Raw genomic sequence first — 17,151 nt, forward strand, 5'->3', positions numbered from 1 at the left:
ACCAGAAGACCAACCAACAAACAGACCAACAGACCCAAAGACCAAGGTTCTTCATTGCTGTACCTCTGTTCAGATGTGAACTCCTGCATTGTCACCACAGTGCTGGGTTTGGTCTGAACTGGGCCTAACGTTCACAGATACTTATATTCCTGTAGTTTGTGTGTTTATTTTGGATCGGTCGCCTCCAGTGTGGAGAGTTCTCACCAGTGATCACGAAGTGGAGAAGCAGCTCTGGTGAAAGAGTTTTGGGTTTGTTCTGTTCTTGCAGACAGTGGAGTTAATCGTTTTAACATGTTTTCTTTCCACTGATCTGTACACTCCGTAAAGATTAATTACAATTTCCCTCCAATGATTGCAGGATCCTGCTCTATAAGTTTGGGAACAATTACAGATTTTCCTCGGGCCGTCTCCAGAAAATCAAATCATGATCCAATAAAATCAGCAGAAGACGGGAGCAGAGTCGTGTTGTCCAACAGAAACACGCTCGACCAAAGGTTAAACTCTCACTTACTGGTATCAGTATTATCCTGAAATATCCAGCATCAGCCTGGTCCTGGTTCTGGTCCTGGTCCTGGTACTGGTTCTGGTCCTGACAGATGTCTGAAGCTTGCAGAATAAGAAGCTCTGAGAAATATTTCTGTTGTATCTCGTCCAGGGGAAAATCATTTTCGACTCTGAATTCCAACGTCAGGGAGTGAAAATGGTGTCGTGGAAACTTTCGATGTGTAACACAGAGCAGATGGTTTCCTTCAATGTAAAGCTGCCAACAACACACACACACACACACACACACAGGAACACATGAAGAACACACACACACACACACACACACACGCACACACACACACAGGAACACATGAAGAACACACACACACACACACACACACACACACACACACAGATAAATATGTAAAGTGTTTCAGCATTGAAGGTGAGAATGTGAAACTGAGCCTGATGTGAAAAACAAAAGAGCTTTGACACACACACAGATAAATATGTAAAGTGTTTCAGCATTGAAGGTGAGAATGTGAAACTGAGCCTGATGTGAAAAACAAAAGAGCTTTGACACACACACAGATAAATATGTAAAGTGTTTCAGCATTGAAGGTGAGAATGTGAAACTGAGCCTGATGTGAAAAACAAAAGAGCTTTGACATTTCACAGTGAATCTGCAGATCCAGAGTCAGTCCACGTGCAGGCGGGGATGATGCTTTGTGGCGCTGCCGTTGCCAAAGATTGGGTCATTTGCTGAGGTCCTCGCTCCACTTGCTGGTCCGCTGAGACTATGACTCAACGATTTAATAACTTTCATATATGGACTTGACGACTGCCAGAGTTCATCTGTGTGTGACACTGAGTTTAACCCTCCAGACTCCGACACTGTGACCACCACATATGTTCCATTTGTAGCTTTTTAAGTTTCATTTAAAGATGTCTGGGCTGAGTTTGGTGTCTGACGAAGCTAGCACCTGTTTAAACTGAGACCTGAACCTGGATCTGTAGCCGGGTTTTTACAGATGAAATGATTCACTTTCTCGTTGTGGAGACTGGTTGTCTGAGTTAAACTCAAGTGCTGGTTATTAAACTGTCAGAAATTAAAGGACAAAGTGCAATTTCCAGAAATGTTCCTTTGGGATGTGATCTGACTGAGAGAGCCAAACCCGAGCAGACGTTACGTTCTAGTTACTCCCTGAAAAAGAAGTTTTTATCTGAAGATGAGCTCAAAGTAAACAGGCTGCTCTCTCTGTAACTTCACTTGGATTTCAGTTTAAAGAGCTGAAGCTTAAATCTGCTCCAGCACAAAGACGAACAAAGACAGCTGGTCACTGTGAACGAGTGACGGCCTCTGAGCAGAGTTCAGACATTTCATGCATAATGACTTGTTTATGACCTGAGATCCAACAATGAAACATTCTGAAGAAGCATGAATGTTCATAAATGCATCAAACTGATGACACTGCATGGACTGTTAGAGCACACTATGACTTCTTACCACAGCTGGATGTTGAGGTGTGTGTACAGGTAGTCATAATGTGTTATAAGCTCCATCAGTTAATCTCTAGTTTAGAACTAGTCCAGAGCATCAATAAGACACATGAAGTTGTTTTTACTCCACTACAGACATCAGTTTTAATTCGAGTCAACATCCGTGAAAAAATGACAAATTGTTGAGTTTGTGGTCCCAGTAAAGAGGCCGACCTCCTCAATGCTTTAATAAACGTTTAATGAATTAAGCAGTTTAGTCTTTACTATCTAAACCAAAATGAAATGTTAAAGTGTGTTTTCATCACCAACCAACCAACCGACCGACCAACCGACCGACCGACCGACCAACCAACCAACCAACCAACCAACCAACCAACCAACAGAACAACCAACCAACCAACCAACCAACCAGACAACAGACCAACTAACCAACCAACCAACCAACCAACCAACTAACCGACCAACAGACCAACCAACCAACTAACCGACCAACAGACCAACCAACAGGGTTCAAACCTTTCTAAATGTGTCTGTTTGAATATATGTAATACAAAGAATAAAATCTTGGTAATATATAAATCAACAATCAAAAGTTTGTTGCCGTTAACTGAAAGTAGAGTTAATTGTTAACATTCACTACAAGCATCACAAGTGTCATTTACTTAGCTAATAATTTTAACAAAACTCTTTCAGGATTTAACATGTGAATGTTGAACACTTCTCTTGTTATATAATTGTGACGCGTTACGCTCACTGTGTTACTGTGATCTCCATTAAAATGCAAGTTGTCCCTTCAGGATGGGATCCTGCTCGGGGCGGTGGGCGCCTACAACTGGAACGGTGCCGTGCTGAAGGAGACTAAACATGGAAAAGTCGTTCCACCAAAATCCTCCTACAAGGACGAGTTTCCAGAGGAGCTGATGAACCACGGAGCGTATCTGGGTAATGACATGTAAAAGTATAGAGCCTGTGGTACTTTAGCCTGAGGGTGGTGCAACAGGAAGGTCATCAACCAACTAACCTCCATCCCATTGTGCACATTCGACACAGTTGACCTTACAATTCTGATCAATGATCGCTTGATTTGGAAGCACTCGTAGAGAGCTTCAGACTTAATGTACTTAACTTATTTCTTGGTTGTCTCACTCCTGATTGGCTCGTTTTTGGTTTCAGGTTACTCGGTGGGTTCACTCATTTCGTCTCGTGGATCTCAGCTCTACGTGGCCGGAGCGCCGAGGTTCAACCACACCGGTAAAGTCATCGTGTTCACCCTGAAGAACACCGGAAACCTGACCATCCTGGAGGCGCTGCTGGGAGAACAGGTCACACAAAGAAGCATGTAGATATTACACCTATTGACACGTGTGACACACGGCTGTCTCCGTGACAATCCCATCTGTTTTCTGAATGTGAGAGTTGGGTGAACACTTCGTGAACCGGTCTCAAGTCCACCTCGGTGGTGCTTCACTTTGACTCCACAGTGTAAAAGCCAACAGCTCCATGTCGACGATTAAACAACGTGTTTGTTTTGTTCTTCTCCAGATCGGTTCGTATTTCGGCAGTGAGTTGTTATCGATGGACATAAACGGCGACGGACACACCGACGTCCTCCTCGTGGCAGCACCCATGTTTTACAGCGAGGGCTGGGAGAAAGGGAAGGTTTACATCTACACTGTTACTCCACAGGTACATGCACAGCACAGGTACATGCACAGCACAGGTACATACACAGCACAGGTACATACACAGCACAGGTACATGCACAGGTACATGCACAGCACAGGTACATTCACAGCACAGGTACATGCACAGCACAGGTACATACACAGGTACATGCCTTTTATCAGGACAAACGTTTCAAACTACTATCAACTAAAACTTTCTGGACTGGTGTGACAGAGAAACTAAAATAACTTTCTCCTTCCAGACATCGTTCATCCTGCAGGGGGCGCTGGAGTTTTCTGACCGCTCTCAGAACTCCCGTTTGGGTTCGGCATTGGCCCAGATACCCGACATGAACGGGGACGGGTTCAGGGAGCTGGTGGTTGGAGCACCACTGGAGGACGACCACCAAGGGGCGGTCTACGTATTTTATGGACAAGACAAAACCATACAGCACCAGTACAGACAGGTACCGACAGAACCGGTTCAGTCCAGGAGGAATCTGAACACGGATCATCACCATCTTATTCTCTCACTTTTCTTCTCCAGCGTCTGTCTGCGGCCGGCTTTAATGCAGGTCTGCAGTATTTCGGTCAAAGTCTTCACGGTGTTTTGGATGTCAATGGAGACGGGCTTGTGGACCTCGCAGTGGGAGCTCTGGGAGCTGCTGTCATCATCTGGTCAGACCAGCACACACACACACACACACACACACACACACACGACTCTGAATGTCAACGTAAGCCTGTCGGTCCACAGATGGAGCAAACTCCACATCTCAGCACACCTATCTTGAATACACTGATGGCAAAGCATGACCCCAGCCCTACTCTGCCTCTGATTGGACAGTACTCGTTGCCTTCATTGGTTAGTTTTAGGCATGAGCAATGGGATTGGTGGAAAGTCAAGTTTCCGAGCAGAGAGCTTGTTGCTGATATAGCCAATGGCACAAGAGCAACAACTGTTTTTCCTTCTGGTGATGTTTGTGTTGGCACCATCCACCTACTGCATCTGGGTGCCAACAAAAACCACCTCAGTACTGTATCGTCAAACTATCTTGGTCTCTAAGGTGCAGCTAAGGTGCGGCTAAGGTGCGGCTAAGGTGCGGTTGGCTGCAGAGGTTTAGCTGGACTAGCCCATGGTGTGATATTTAAAGACTGCTCATTAGCTATGTTAGCCTCACAGAGATGCTGTCAGACCAGCCTGTCTCACTAAGGTCCACCTCGACGTTCCTCAGAGACGTACCGTCAAACTTAACCGTTCCCCTCCAGGTCTCGCGGCGTGGTGCGGATTCAGGCCAAGCTGATCTTTGAACCAGAGAAGGTGAACGTCTTTAACAAAGACTGTCGGCGAGGAGGGAAGGAGGTCACCTGCATGTCTGTCATCGTCTGTCTGAGTCTGGAGCCCAGGACCAAGACCAAGACCAAGAACAGGACGGATGTTGGTAGGTTGGAGGAACACACGTATCTCTACAGATGATTTGAGTACAGACTGAAGCAGACTGGATGTTAGTGAGACATCTGCAGAACAGACGAGGTCATGTGTCCACGAGCTGCTCAGAATGAAATGTTTGAATCCATACGCAGAGGAAATCCAGATCAGCTGGCCTGAATTTGACCTGTGCACGTCTCACCAGTCTCTGCTCATTCACACAGTGTGAGTTTGTCCATTCTGGGCTCCTGTAGAAACATGACGCTTCATCCGTTCATGTCTCACGTGATATTTAGTTTCATGGAAGAGGGGCGCTTGTTTTTCACACCTTCGCAGCCCTCGTAAAACCTTGCACTTCTTGCTGAGCTCCACCTGTCCAAGCACTTCTGTTCACGCTGTCCGTGATTGTCGGTGCTGGTGAACCCCTCCACCCTGCTGCCTCCATCACTTCACACCTTCTGTCTCTATCAGCTCCTCCCCTCCACCCTGCTCCCTCCATCACTTCACACCTTCTGTCTCTCCATCAGCTCCTCCCCTCCACCCTGCTCCCTCCATCTGGACCTGGTTGGACTCACAGACACGAGTCGATGAAACCGTCAGCTTTTAATCTGGAGTTAGTTAAAGTTAAAGAACACGTGGCGTCTCTCATGAACTCAGCTCAGCTAACCCCCCTCCTCCTCCTCCTCCTCCTCTCTCCTCCTCCTCCTCCTCCTCAGGTGTTTGGTACAGCCTGGCTTTGGATGAGAGACGTTTTCCTCCTCGAGCTGTCCTCGATGAGTTGGACCGTCAGCAGAGGAGGAGTCTGGTTCTTCAGACTGGAGGAGGTCCGAGCTGCCAGCGCCTCGGGTTCTCGATCCAGGTCAGAATCCGAGCTGCCAGCGCCTCGGGTTCTCGATCCAGGTCAGAAACCAGACTCAGAATCTTTAGAAACCAGACCCAGAACCTTTAGAAACCAGACCCAGAACCTTCAGAAACCAGACCCAGAACCTTCAGAACCTTTGGAAACCAGACCCAGAACCTTTAGAAACCAGACCCAGAACCTTCAGAACCTTTAGAAACCAGACCCAGAACCTTCAGAACCTTTAGAAACCACACCCAGAACCTTCAGAACCTTTAGAAACCAGACCCAGAACCTTCAGAACCTTTAGAAACCAGACCCAGAACCTTCAGTGTGAGTCTGTGAACGCACTAACATCAGTCACACTCTCTCTGAACAGGAGACGACTGATTACGGACGTCCCATCGCGGTTGTCCTGGAGACGGGGCAGCAGAACCTGGACGAGGGCCCGGTGTTGGACCCGGACTGGCCGAGCGTCCTAAGGACGGAGGTGAGAGCCCGTCACGGTGACGTCACAGTTGTGCTTTCTTCTTTCACGCCGTGGTGGCGCTGACGAGCCTCGTTTGTCGTCGTAGCTTCCCTTCTGGAACGGCTGCGAGCAGGAGGACACCTGCGTGCCGGACCTGGTCCTGCACGGCCACACGGACCTCACGGACGTCCAGTGAGTAAACACACGCGTGTTCTTCTCGTGTACCTGACAGCACGGCTCAAACCGTCTACCTGTTTCACCTGAAGGAGCTTCTGCAGCTCCAAGGACCGAGACACCTGGTCGCTCTGCGGCCACCAGAGGGCGTCGGAGGAGGACTCGGTGTACGTGGTGGAGACCGGGCGGAGGAGGGTGGTGGTGTCGGCCCGACTGGAGAACCAGGGAGAGAACGCGTACGGAGCCAACATCCACATCTCCACCTCCTCCAACCTCCTCTTCTCCAGCCTCATAGTCAAGGTATCCAGGGGCGCGCATAGGGGGGACAGGTCCAAAAACATGTAAACACCAAAACCATCATCAGAGTTTCTGTTTCAGATCTGACAATGAAATAAATCATCTCTTTGTTTTTAGTGAAAGGTGAAAAAACTTTAGCACATTTTAATCTTCAAACAGTGAACTGCACTGCAGACTGTATGCAGACTGTATGCAGACTGTATGCAGACTGTATGCAGACTGTATGCAGACTGTATGTAGACTGTATGCAGACTGTATGCAGACTGTATGCAGACTGTATGCAGACTGTATGCAGACTGTATGCAGACTGTATGCAGACTGTATGCAGACTGTATGCAGACTGTATGCAGACTGTATGCAGACTGTATGCAGACTGTATGCAGACTGTATGCAGACTGTATGCAGACTGTATGCAGACTGTATGCAGACTGTATGCAGACTGTATGCAGACTGTATGCAGACTGTATGCAGACTGTATGCAGACTGTATGCAGACTGTATGCAGACTGTATGCAGACTGTATGCAGACTGTATGCAGACTGTATGCAGACTGTATGCAGACTGTATGCAGACTGTATGCAGACTGTATGCAGACTGTATGCAGACTGTATGCAGACTGTATGCAGACTGTATGCAGACTGTATGCAGACTGTATGCAGACTGTATGCAGACTGTATGCAGACTGTATGCAGACTGTATGCAGACTGTATGCAGACTGTATGCAGACTGTATGCAGACTGTATGCAGACTGTATGCAGACTGTATGCAGACTGTATGCAGACTGTATGCAGACTGTATGCAGACTGTATGCAGACTGTATGCAGACTGTATGCAGACTGTATGCAGACTGTATGCAGACTGTATGCAGACTGTATGCAGACTGTATGCAGACTGTATGCAGACTGTATGCAGACTGTATGCAGACTGTATGCAGACTGTATGCAGACTGTATGCAGACTGTATGCAGACTGTATGCAGACTGTATGCAGACTGTATGCAGACTGTATGCAGACTGTATGCAGACTGTATGCAGACTGTATGCAGACTGTATGCAGACTGTATGCAGACTGTATGCAGACTGTATGCAGACTGTATGCAGACTGTATGCAGACTGTATGCAGACTGTATGCAGACTGTATGCAGACTGTATGCAGACTGTATGCAGACTGTATGCAGACTGTATGCAGACTGTATGCAGACTGTATGCAGACTGTATGCAGACTGTATGCAGACTGTATGCAGACTGTATGCAGACTGTATGCAGACTGTATGCAGACTGTATGCAGACTGTATGCAGACTGTATGCAGACTGTATGCAGACTGTATGCAGACTGTATGCAGACTGTATGCAGACTGTATGCAGACTGTATGCAGACTGTATGCAGACTGTATGCAGACTGTATGCAGACTGTATGCAGACTGTATGCAGACTGTATGCAGACTGTATGCAGACTGTATGCAGACTGTATGCAGACTGTATGCAGACTGTATGCAGACTGTATGCAGACTGTATGCAGACTGTATGCAGACTGTATGCAGACTGTATGCAGACTGTATGCAGACTGTATGCAGACTGTATGCAGACTGTATGCAGACTGTATGCAGACTGTATGTAGACTGTATGCAGACTGTATGCAGACTGTATGTAGACTGTATGCAGACTGTATGCATGTACAAATCACCAGCAGTAAATATTGTGCTAGTACTAGTATTGAACTACAAAACACAGAACAGAGCCTTTGATTAGAGTTCTGTAAAGCTTCTGATGGGATAGTTCGGTCCTAGAGATGTGGGGACAGCAGCTGCACAGAGGGGGCCAGTTTGATTTTTATGTCATGGGGCCCAAAGTTCCTGGCGGCGCCCCTGAAGGTATCTAACACCTGACGACTCTGGCATCTTTGATTGGTCGTGTTGATGTAGCGTAGCGTCACATTGAGGTGGCTCCTCCCCCTTTCCCCCACAGGACCAATCAGATATTCAGATCGAGTGTTTCTCTGAGGACAGGCTGGCCAATCAGAGGAGGTGTAACATCAGCGCTCCATTCATGAAGTCCTTGTCGCAGGTGAGTTCTTTACCTTTGATGATATTCAGATCAGATATGTATATACGTGTGTTTGAGTGCTGAGTGAACTTTAGCGCCCCCTGCAGGCAATTATCAGAACACAGCGTTAAATGTCAGACAGGTAGTGAAGCAGGTGTAATTACACCATCAGCTGTTACACACTAATGATAGTGATTAAGCAGAGCGTGAACAGCTTCAGCTTCATCACTGTCAGGCCCCCTGAGGGTGCTCTGCACAGATGCTGTCTGATTAAAGTCCAGTTTATAGGTCCAGGCCTTAACGAGTCTGCCGGATCAGGTGAGACACGCTTTTAATGACGGAACAATTAAAATATAAAGAATACTGTAAACTGATGAGATGTTCATGTAGTTACTGTCCCTTTAAAATACCAAAATATTTAAGCAAAAGTACTAAAATTAAACTGTAAATGAATCAGCCAATCAATCAGGATTTCACTTTTGTAAATGGTTGAGCTCAAACTACTTAAATACTCGAGTAAATGTACCGCGTGTAATACGCACTGTGTGAGTTTTATTTTGAAAGCGACCTGCTCTTATTTCCTGTCCAGGTATCTTTCCGTCTGGAGTTTGAGTTCAGCCGCTCGGTCTTTCTGGATCACGCACGGGTCGTCATGACGACCAGCAGGTGAGAGTGCGGCTCCATGAAGGTGATGTGGTCCTCACAAGAACAGGAGTACGAGTATGCGTGTAAATCAGAGATGTTGTCATGTGTGTGTGTGTGTGTGTGTTTGTTTATGGTCGATATGAGGACGGCGTATCCGAAAGAATTCATGTAAATAAAAAATGTCCTCATAAATCTGTGTGTGTGTGTGTGTGTGTGTGTGTGTTAGTGATGGAGAAGACGGTTACCCCGACGACAACACCAACGACATCTTCCTCCCTCTGAAGTACCAAACCGACCTCCTCTTCACCAGGTGAGAGAAAAATCTAAATACTCCACTTGAACTTCATGCTGCATTTATACACATGTACACACAAACATTCTCTGAATATAAACTATGAAAATGAAAAATCTAACATGTGAGGAGTTTACCAACTTACTCGACACCTGTGAGAGACCAGAACAAATGAGAGTCAGACACGAGAGCTTTACTTTGTACAAAGGGCACCCTGCCACTGCAACATCTAAGCTACAGATAGCAGAGAGGCACAGAGCAGTTCCTTGTTCCTTTATTTATAGAAGTTTACATGACATGTGACTGGACAGGGGCAGTCCCTGTTCCAGTAAAATAAAACATTTGATTCATCATGAGTACAGTGTAGTAAGAAGAGTACAGTGTGGTAAGACTACTGATGCTGGGACATGTGACATTCTTTTAGCCTTCTAACATAACAATATAAATATAAATACACAGAATGTTTTCAAAGTAAAACGAGCCGTACAGCTGGCAGTGATGAGAAGTACCAGTCAGATGTTCACAGTAGTATTATAAATATGCAAGTATAGTGTATGAGCTGAGCGTTAATGTAACTCATAGTTATGGATGCAGTGTGACATGAAGAGTGTCAAGGGAGCTCCGAGCCTTGTTGATAAGGCCTAGCAGGTTCTGGTTCTGGTCCTGATGGACCGCAGCCTCCTGCCAGAGGGGAGTGTCTCACAGGGTTTGTGTGCGGGGTGGGAAGGATCAGCCATATTATTATTATTATTATTATTATTATATATTTATTATATCTTCAACCTGGGGTCCGTCACCCCCTAGGGGCTAGTTTATAAAAAATATAAACTTCATCAACAACAACAACAATAATGATGATGATGAACTTCATATCAACATAAACACAGATATAATAAGTATATTATCAAGTATATACAAAGGTGAATAAAGTTAATCTGAAAATTATTTTAGGTTCTTGTTGTAGAATACATATTTTTATGTCCTATTTTTCTACATATGTTGTTGTTATATATTGTAGTACTACACACTTATATATGTAAAAACAATACATAAATATAGTTATTAGTTATTTTTATATATTTATATATAACAACATTTGACTCACAGGGATGAAGAGAATATTAAAATATTTGACGTTTAAAATAAAAATGAAGTCAGCTGATCACAGAAACAAATATTACTGACGTAAAAAATGTTTCACAAATCAGGAAATATTTAAAAGGTTTCACATGTTTTTGCATTTTTAAATGTGTTTAAATCGAATAATCTATCTAATAATAATATTAATAATTTGAATCTTTCTAATCTAATAACAAACTCTGCCTCTGCTCTCCGCTCAGAGATCCGAACCCTCCTCGTTTTGAGATCAGATCCGACAGCTCTTCTTCTTCTTCATCGTGGGATCTGCAGGACAGCAGCTCTCCGACCTTCAACCTCACTTATTACGTGAGTTCATCTCAACGTCGGATGAATGTTGGAGAGTTCCCTGAATTTATAACATTTGAAATATGGAGTATGCTGCCACGTCTGTTTGCTGTGGATGTTCATGTTCCCCAGAGGATGACTCCTCAGGATGCTCCTCGACATCAATTTTCTGTGTTTTTATCGACGTCTTGTCGTTGCAGATCCAGAACCTCGGCATCTTCTCAGTGCAGGACATTGTGTTCAAGGCTGATATCTGGGCTGTGACCAGGAAGAGGAACCAGCTGGTGAACATCACAGACTACAGCATCGAGCAGGTAGGACAGGAAATCAACCAACCAACCAACCAATAAAAAAAGAGGATGATTTCAGATTGACCTCCTCTTCCTCTGAGCAGGTCGCCGGCTCTCACTGCACGCTGCATCAACCCAGAACAACCAATGAGGTCACAGCTGAGGACCTGTCTCACCTGTCTCAGCTGGTAAGACTGATGACCTTTTAACTGAGAGTTCGTCTCAGGACGTCCAGACGCCGTTAAAGTATCTAAATGTTCTGCAGAATCACAGTAACAGCGCCAGTCTGCCGGTCCAGTGCCGCCTGAACCTGCCGGCCTCCAGAGAGCTGAAGGTGACGCTCAGAGGAAGACTTCAGCTTCCCGCCCTGCTCGCTGTGAGTCAGCTTACACCAATCTGATGCTGCACATGTGCAGTCCTTTTTTAAACTGATGATGACTGACAACCTGTTTCAGGTGAGCTTCAGGTCTCTGGAGGTACTGACGGCGGCCTCCATCCAGCTGGAAGCATCCAGTGTGATGTTCCTGCAGGAGGACCGACCCGTCCGGAAGGTAACACCCACGATGAACGAACACACACACGAACCAAGTGGTTGTTTTTTACTGTTTGCACATTAATGACAGTCACATGACTCATCAAACTGTCCAACCACAAACAAGAGAGCGAGGACGTTCAGAGGACGGACGTCAAAACGTCCAACCGACCAAAAACTAAATTCAACACAAAGTTTGTGATTCAAAGGTTTGATGTGAACGGTGAAGTCTTTGTATAATGGCGTGCTGAGACACTTTAAAGTGACAGCTGATGCAGACTTCCCGTGTTGACCTGCTGCGTCCCCGTAAAGACGTCCTGAATAAAACAAATCAGACGAGCTGCTGCCACCTGCTGACACAAATGGTCATTACAGTCACACCACGTTCAAAGATCCAGTCGATTAACGGACGAGAGGAAATTCATTTTTATAAGTGTTCCAACAAAAACAATCATCAGCTTCATGATCTGAAGTTTAATATGAATGAATATGTAAATAAGATGAATAAACATACTGTGTGTGTGTGTGTAGTGTTGTTTGGTTCATCAGGTCAGTTTAACGTGTTTAACGGATCATCAGAAACAAATCTGTGAACCATGTTCTCTGAATGCTCTGTGAACCATGTTCTCTGAACGTTGTGTGAACGTTCTCTGAACGTTGTGTGAACGTTCTCCGAACGTTGTGTGAACGTTCTCTGTGACTGCAGATAATCCTGGAGCTCAGGAAAGAGGAGGATTACATCATCCCATTCTGGATTATACTGGGGAGCTCGCTGGGAGGTCTGCTGCTGCTGGCTTTACTGGTGCTGGCCCTGTGGAAGGTACACACACACACACACACACACACACACACACACACATTTTTCTATACTCTGGGTCTTGTCTTGACTCCTTAACATCATTTCAGTTAACGTGAACACAGGAAACAGGAAACTGTGAGATAAACCTTCAAATTAAATACAAAACAACATCCAAACAAATGAACATTTGATGAACATTACCTACCTGCAGACTTCTGCAGTCTGTCTGGACTTCACTCAGACTCAACTCCTCAAAGTCTTGACCCGGTCTTCAGGTGGTTTTGACTCTTGACTTTTGTTCCAACAACATCCAATCAAACCAGTTTATTCTCCTCTCAGCTGTGAGTCAATCTTCACCTCAATTAAAGATGTTAAAGGTCCAGTGTGTAGAGTTCAGGTGCTGCTGCATTCCAATCTCCTCACATCACCCTCGCCTTCTTAGTGTAAAGGAGAAACAACACTTGAAAGTCTACAGTCACTGTTTAGTTTGAGGACCCGCTGCCTCTGTAGATATAACAGGAGAATTTTTAAGTTAGTTAGTTACAAAACAAAAAGATTCTTATTTTCAGGTGATGATACATGCATGAAAATTTCCATGAAAGTTTCCATGATGGGTCCTTGGCTGGTCCGTGACAGTACTGGTGTGCGATACTTCATATTTTGGTATCGATCCGATACCAAGGAAATACGGCCCAGTATCACCGATACCGATACTTTTCAATAAATAAGGTGGACGCGTCGTTGAATTACTAAATCTCAATTCATTTTCATGACCTGAAGTGTTTTTGTGATGTTTCTTTTTTTATTATTAAATAGTTCAAACCCAGGACAGAATCATGACAAAGTTTAGAATGAAATAGAAAATGCTTTATTATCATTTTTTTCAGAAAACTCTTAAATAAAAAGTGCTCGCGAAACAGTAAACAAATTAGGAACAAACAAGTACTGTTGAGAAACTATAACACAAAAATGAAATTAGAATTCTCAACAACAAAAACAACAACTGGTGAAAATATTAATCATATGTAAACAACTCAACAACCTCCAAAACCGCAGCATAGCAAACAAAAGTGGAACTTAAAGTAAAGAATTGACCTCACCAGGCTAGTACCGATCCGATACCGTCTTGGTATCGATACTATCGATATTTGGATTGATCCGCCCACCACTACGTGACAGTAATGTGATCCCCCGCGATGACGTAGTCAGTGAGGCCTCGACCGGAAACGGCCATAAGCATGGGCACCATGTATAAAGACACATCTGAACAGATACACAGTCATGGATGTGGCTAGTGCTGCAACGCCTCATTGTTGATCTCCCCACAGACCAGCACCAAGTGGTCCGTGGATCGGTTATCGGGTGATAAGATAACACTGAGGCACCGCTGCAGCCTCGTATCTGCAGCTGTATGTCGCGCACAACAACATTCCAACATAAAGTGGTTATTAAAAAAATAACTGTCTGATGGACCGTTTTTTTTTTTGTGTATGGAACACAGTATTTATTCCTCTGAACGCCGTAGTGGTCATACTGATGGCCAGCTGTGGCTTTCACTACAGATTAGGAGACAGAAGAGACGCATCAGTAATTCTGCCACCGATCAGGAAGGCCCAAACGCAGTACAATCTTATTGTGAGTAAGTGTTGTTTATTACACTTCTGACAACACATGACTGCAACAGGCAGTAGGAAACTGACCGGCTGGGCTCGGACAGAAAGCAGTCAGGTTTACCAGGGCAGAGACGAAGAGTCCGGGTCAGGAACAAGCAGGAAATCAAGCTGAAGAAGAGCTGGACAGTTCTGCATGGTGCAAAGACATTTTTGTCCATCCAAATCCTACATAAATAAATTGAAGCGTAAATGAAACTCCATGAAGCAACAACTTTTTTTTCTGAATCTCCATTTAAAGAGGAAGAATAACTTTTGCTGTTCAGTGCATGCTTTAGCATTCTCATTGCTCAAACTTTTGATGGACTGGTTTGACTACCAACCTTGTGATTTGAGTGTGTTCATGAACAGGACGACTGGGCTTCTGTACAGTATACAGCATATATATTATACTAGAGCCCTGACAAACACAAAGGGATACGCGAGAGTAATTTATTGTAAAGAACTCAACAACACAAACAGCTTTTACCAAAAACAAGCCAGAGAAACAACGAGGTGTGTTAATCAGTCAGTCAGCGGTGAAGGTGCATGTACGCATGAGTGAAAGTGTGAAGATGAGGCGTTGTGTGCCATGAAAAGAAATAAAACCAAAAGACCATGAGGCAGCCAGGAGAGCTGGGAGGAGCCTGCCAGAGGCAGAGAGTTAGTGGGTGGAGCTTTATACTCTACACCAGGGGTCGGCAAATAAGTTTGGACCCGGGCCAATTTTTTTTCTGACAATTCCATCGCGGGCCATGACCATGCTTTAAAAATAAACTTTAATTAACTTTACTAATACATTTAATTTAATTTAAAAGATTCATTTGCTTCTATGTGCTGTTATTACAGAGGCTGCGAGGATGTTCTGGCTGCTGTCACGTTACTTATCAGCTACTTTTCAGTAAATGTTGTGAAATCTGTGGAATTGTTGTATTTTGGCAGGAAACATAAGGTCTAAAAGATATATATATATTTTTTAAAAATAAATCAACGTCATCTAGCGGGCCAGATATAATTGATGGGTCTTGGCCCGCGGGCTGCTAATTGCAGACCCCTGCTCTACACCCTAACTGGAGCCCAGGGCTTTCCACCAATCAGCTGGGTATGGGAGCACACACACTCACGTTACCCAGGCAACCGTCACATAGAACAACTGTAAAAAAAGTCTGAGAAAAGCGCCATCTGCTGGTCATACCCTGTAATTCAATGAATAGGTTCCAGTAAAAAATAGACACGCCCAGGAGAAGGAGGAGGGTCACTGCAGCCGCCATTCAGCTTTCAGTCTGAAGTCTGAAGTGAACTACTGAATGTTATGAATATTATATTTCATGTTTGTCTTAGACCCTGCACCTTTGGTACGAACTCGACTGCAAACGTTCATTTGAAACTTGAATCTGTTTTTTTTTCTCAGCTTGGCTTCTTCAACAGACAGAGGAGACAGGAAGAGGAGGAGCAGCCTGTAGCCAATGGGAAGGCAGCAGAGGAGTTATAACGTGTTGGCGTCGACGATGCCACGTTCGCTCGCTCTTCGCTGACTCAGAGTCACAACACAACAAAGTCATAAACTTTAAGGCTACACGAGTTGGTGAGGAGCACCTGAACGCATCGCGAGCTGCCACCTGTCACTCAGGGACCCTGATGCCCCGCCCCCGACTCGATCAGCCAATCAGAACACAGCCCTTTAATCACAAGACTGTGGACGCAGTGAGAAGACTCTTCAGTAAAATGAATATGATGCGACGGCAGATGTAGAAACTGTTTTGAGTGTGCTTAGGTAGCTAGCTGTTAATTAACAAACCACGCCCACAACTCCCAGATTAATTAATGAACCAGCCAATCAGCAAACAAGAAAACTCACCAACCACAAGAGGACGTTAAAGTCTACCGCCAACACCATGAGTTAGCATCTGCGTTTAACTTCCAGTGAACACAATCAGACCAGAACCAGAACCTCTGAACCAGCAGTGTCCAGTCTAACAGTGAACACAGCGACAGAACCTCTGAACCGGCAGTGTCCAGTCTAACAGTGAACACATCAACGTTGTTCCCTGTTGGTCTCAGAGGCTATGCTCCAACCCGGTCCGGTCTGGCTGCTAAGCCCGGTTCTGTTAGAATTTAATAGCAGCTAATTAGCGGTTAGCTACTTTAGTGAGTGATTATAAAAGTGAAAAGTGTTTGATGGGTTCAGCAGAATAATACCGACGATGGCTGATTTTATTTTCCTTTTTCATACTAATGGAAACTGTAAATGCATCTTATGAACACGTATTGTATTTTATTTTTTTTCCAAACTTGTATCTGATGCACTTTTGTTGTATAAAGCCAAACTTGAACTCTTTGTAAATATATTCCGTATGAATGAAGAAATAAGGATAGTGGCATTAAAGTTTGAGGCGAGGCCGCGGGGTGTGCACGCTCGCTGCCTCCACATGTTCACTATTAGTGTCAGTGTCAGAATAAAGACGACAAACACCAACGTCTGTGATCAAGTGTCATTTACTTTCCTGCTAATGAGCTCTGACCTTCACGTCACGTCACTCTTCACTGTTGGTTGCATCATTATGGCATTAGAGGAAAGGTGCATAACTGGTTTAAAAGTTATCTTTATGGTAAAAAAACCAT

The 17,151-nt window shown here is 44.8% G+C and overlaps 1 protein-coding gene across 1 annotated transcript in view; it reads left to right on the top strand.

Annotated features, from left to right (window-relative positions):
* The window catches only part of itga11b (integrin, alpha 11b), a 33,331-nt gene extending 16,326 nt beyond the window's left edge, over positions 1–17,005 (top strand). The window contains exons 11-30 of the mRNA XM_027284793.1: positions 2,784–2,928; positions 3,160–3,308; positions 3,529–3,672; positions 3,914–4,117; positions 4,198–4,328; positions 4,920–5,092; positions 5,796–5,938; positions 6,297–6,407; positions 6,493–6,578; positions 6,653–6,860; positions 8,820–8,918; positions 9,487–9,563; positions 9,769–9,852; positions 11,175–11,280; positions 11,460–11,573; positions 11,654–11,737; positions 11,815–11,925; positions 12,005–12,100; positions 12,788–12,901; positions 15,941–17,005. Of these exons, the coding sequence (XP_027140594.1) occupies positions 2,784–2,928; positions 3,160–3,308; positions 3,529–3,672; positions 3,914–4,117; positions 4,198–4,328; positions 4,920–5,092; positions 5,796–5,938; positions 6,297–6,407; positions 6,493–6,578; positions 6,653–6,860; positions 8,820–8,918; positions 9,487–9,563; positions 9,769–9,852; positions 11,175–11,280; positions 11,460–11,573; positions 11,654–11,737; positions 11,815–11,925; positions 12,005–12,100; positions 12,788–12,901; positions 15,941–16,021 (2,460 nt within the window). The 3' untranslated portion in view covers positions 16,022–17,005. The remainder of the gene's footprint in view (positions 1–2,783; positions 2,929–3,159; positions 3,309–3,528; positions 3,673–3,913; positions 4,118–4,197; positions 4,329–4,919; positions 5,093–5,795; positions 5,939–6,296; positions 6,408–6,492; positions 6,579–6,652; positions 6,861–8,819; positions 8,919–9,486; positions 9,564–9,768; positions 9,853–11,174; positions 11,281–11,459; positions 11,574–11,653; positions 11,738–11,814; positions 11,926–12,004; positions 12,101–12,787; positions 12,902–15,940) is intronic.
* The last annotated feature ends 146 nt before the right edge of the window (positions 17,006–17,151 follow it).

The sequence above is a fragment of the Larimichthys crocea genome, chromosome XII (assembly GCF_000972845.2).
Source record: "Larimichthys crocea isolate SSNF chromosome XII, L_crocea_2.0, whole genome shotgun sequence".
Taxonomy (NCBI): Eukaryota; Metazoa; Chordata; class Actinopteri; family Sciaenidae; genus Larimichthys; species Larimichthys crocea.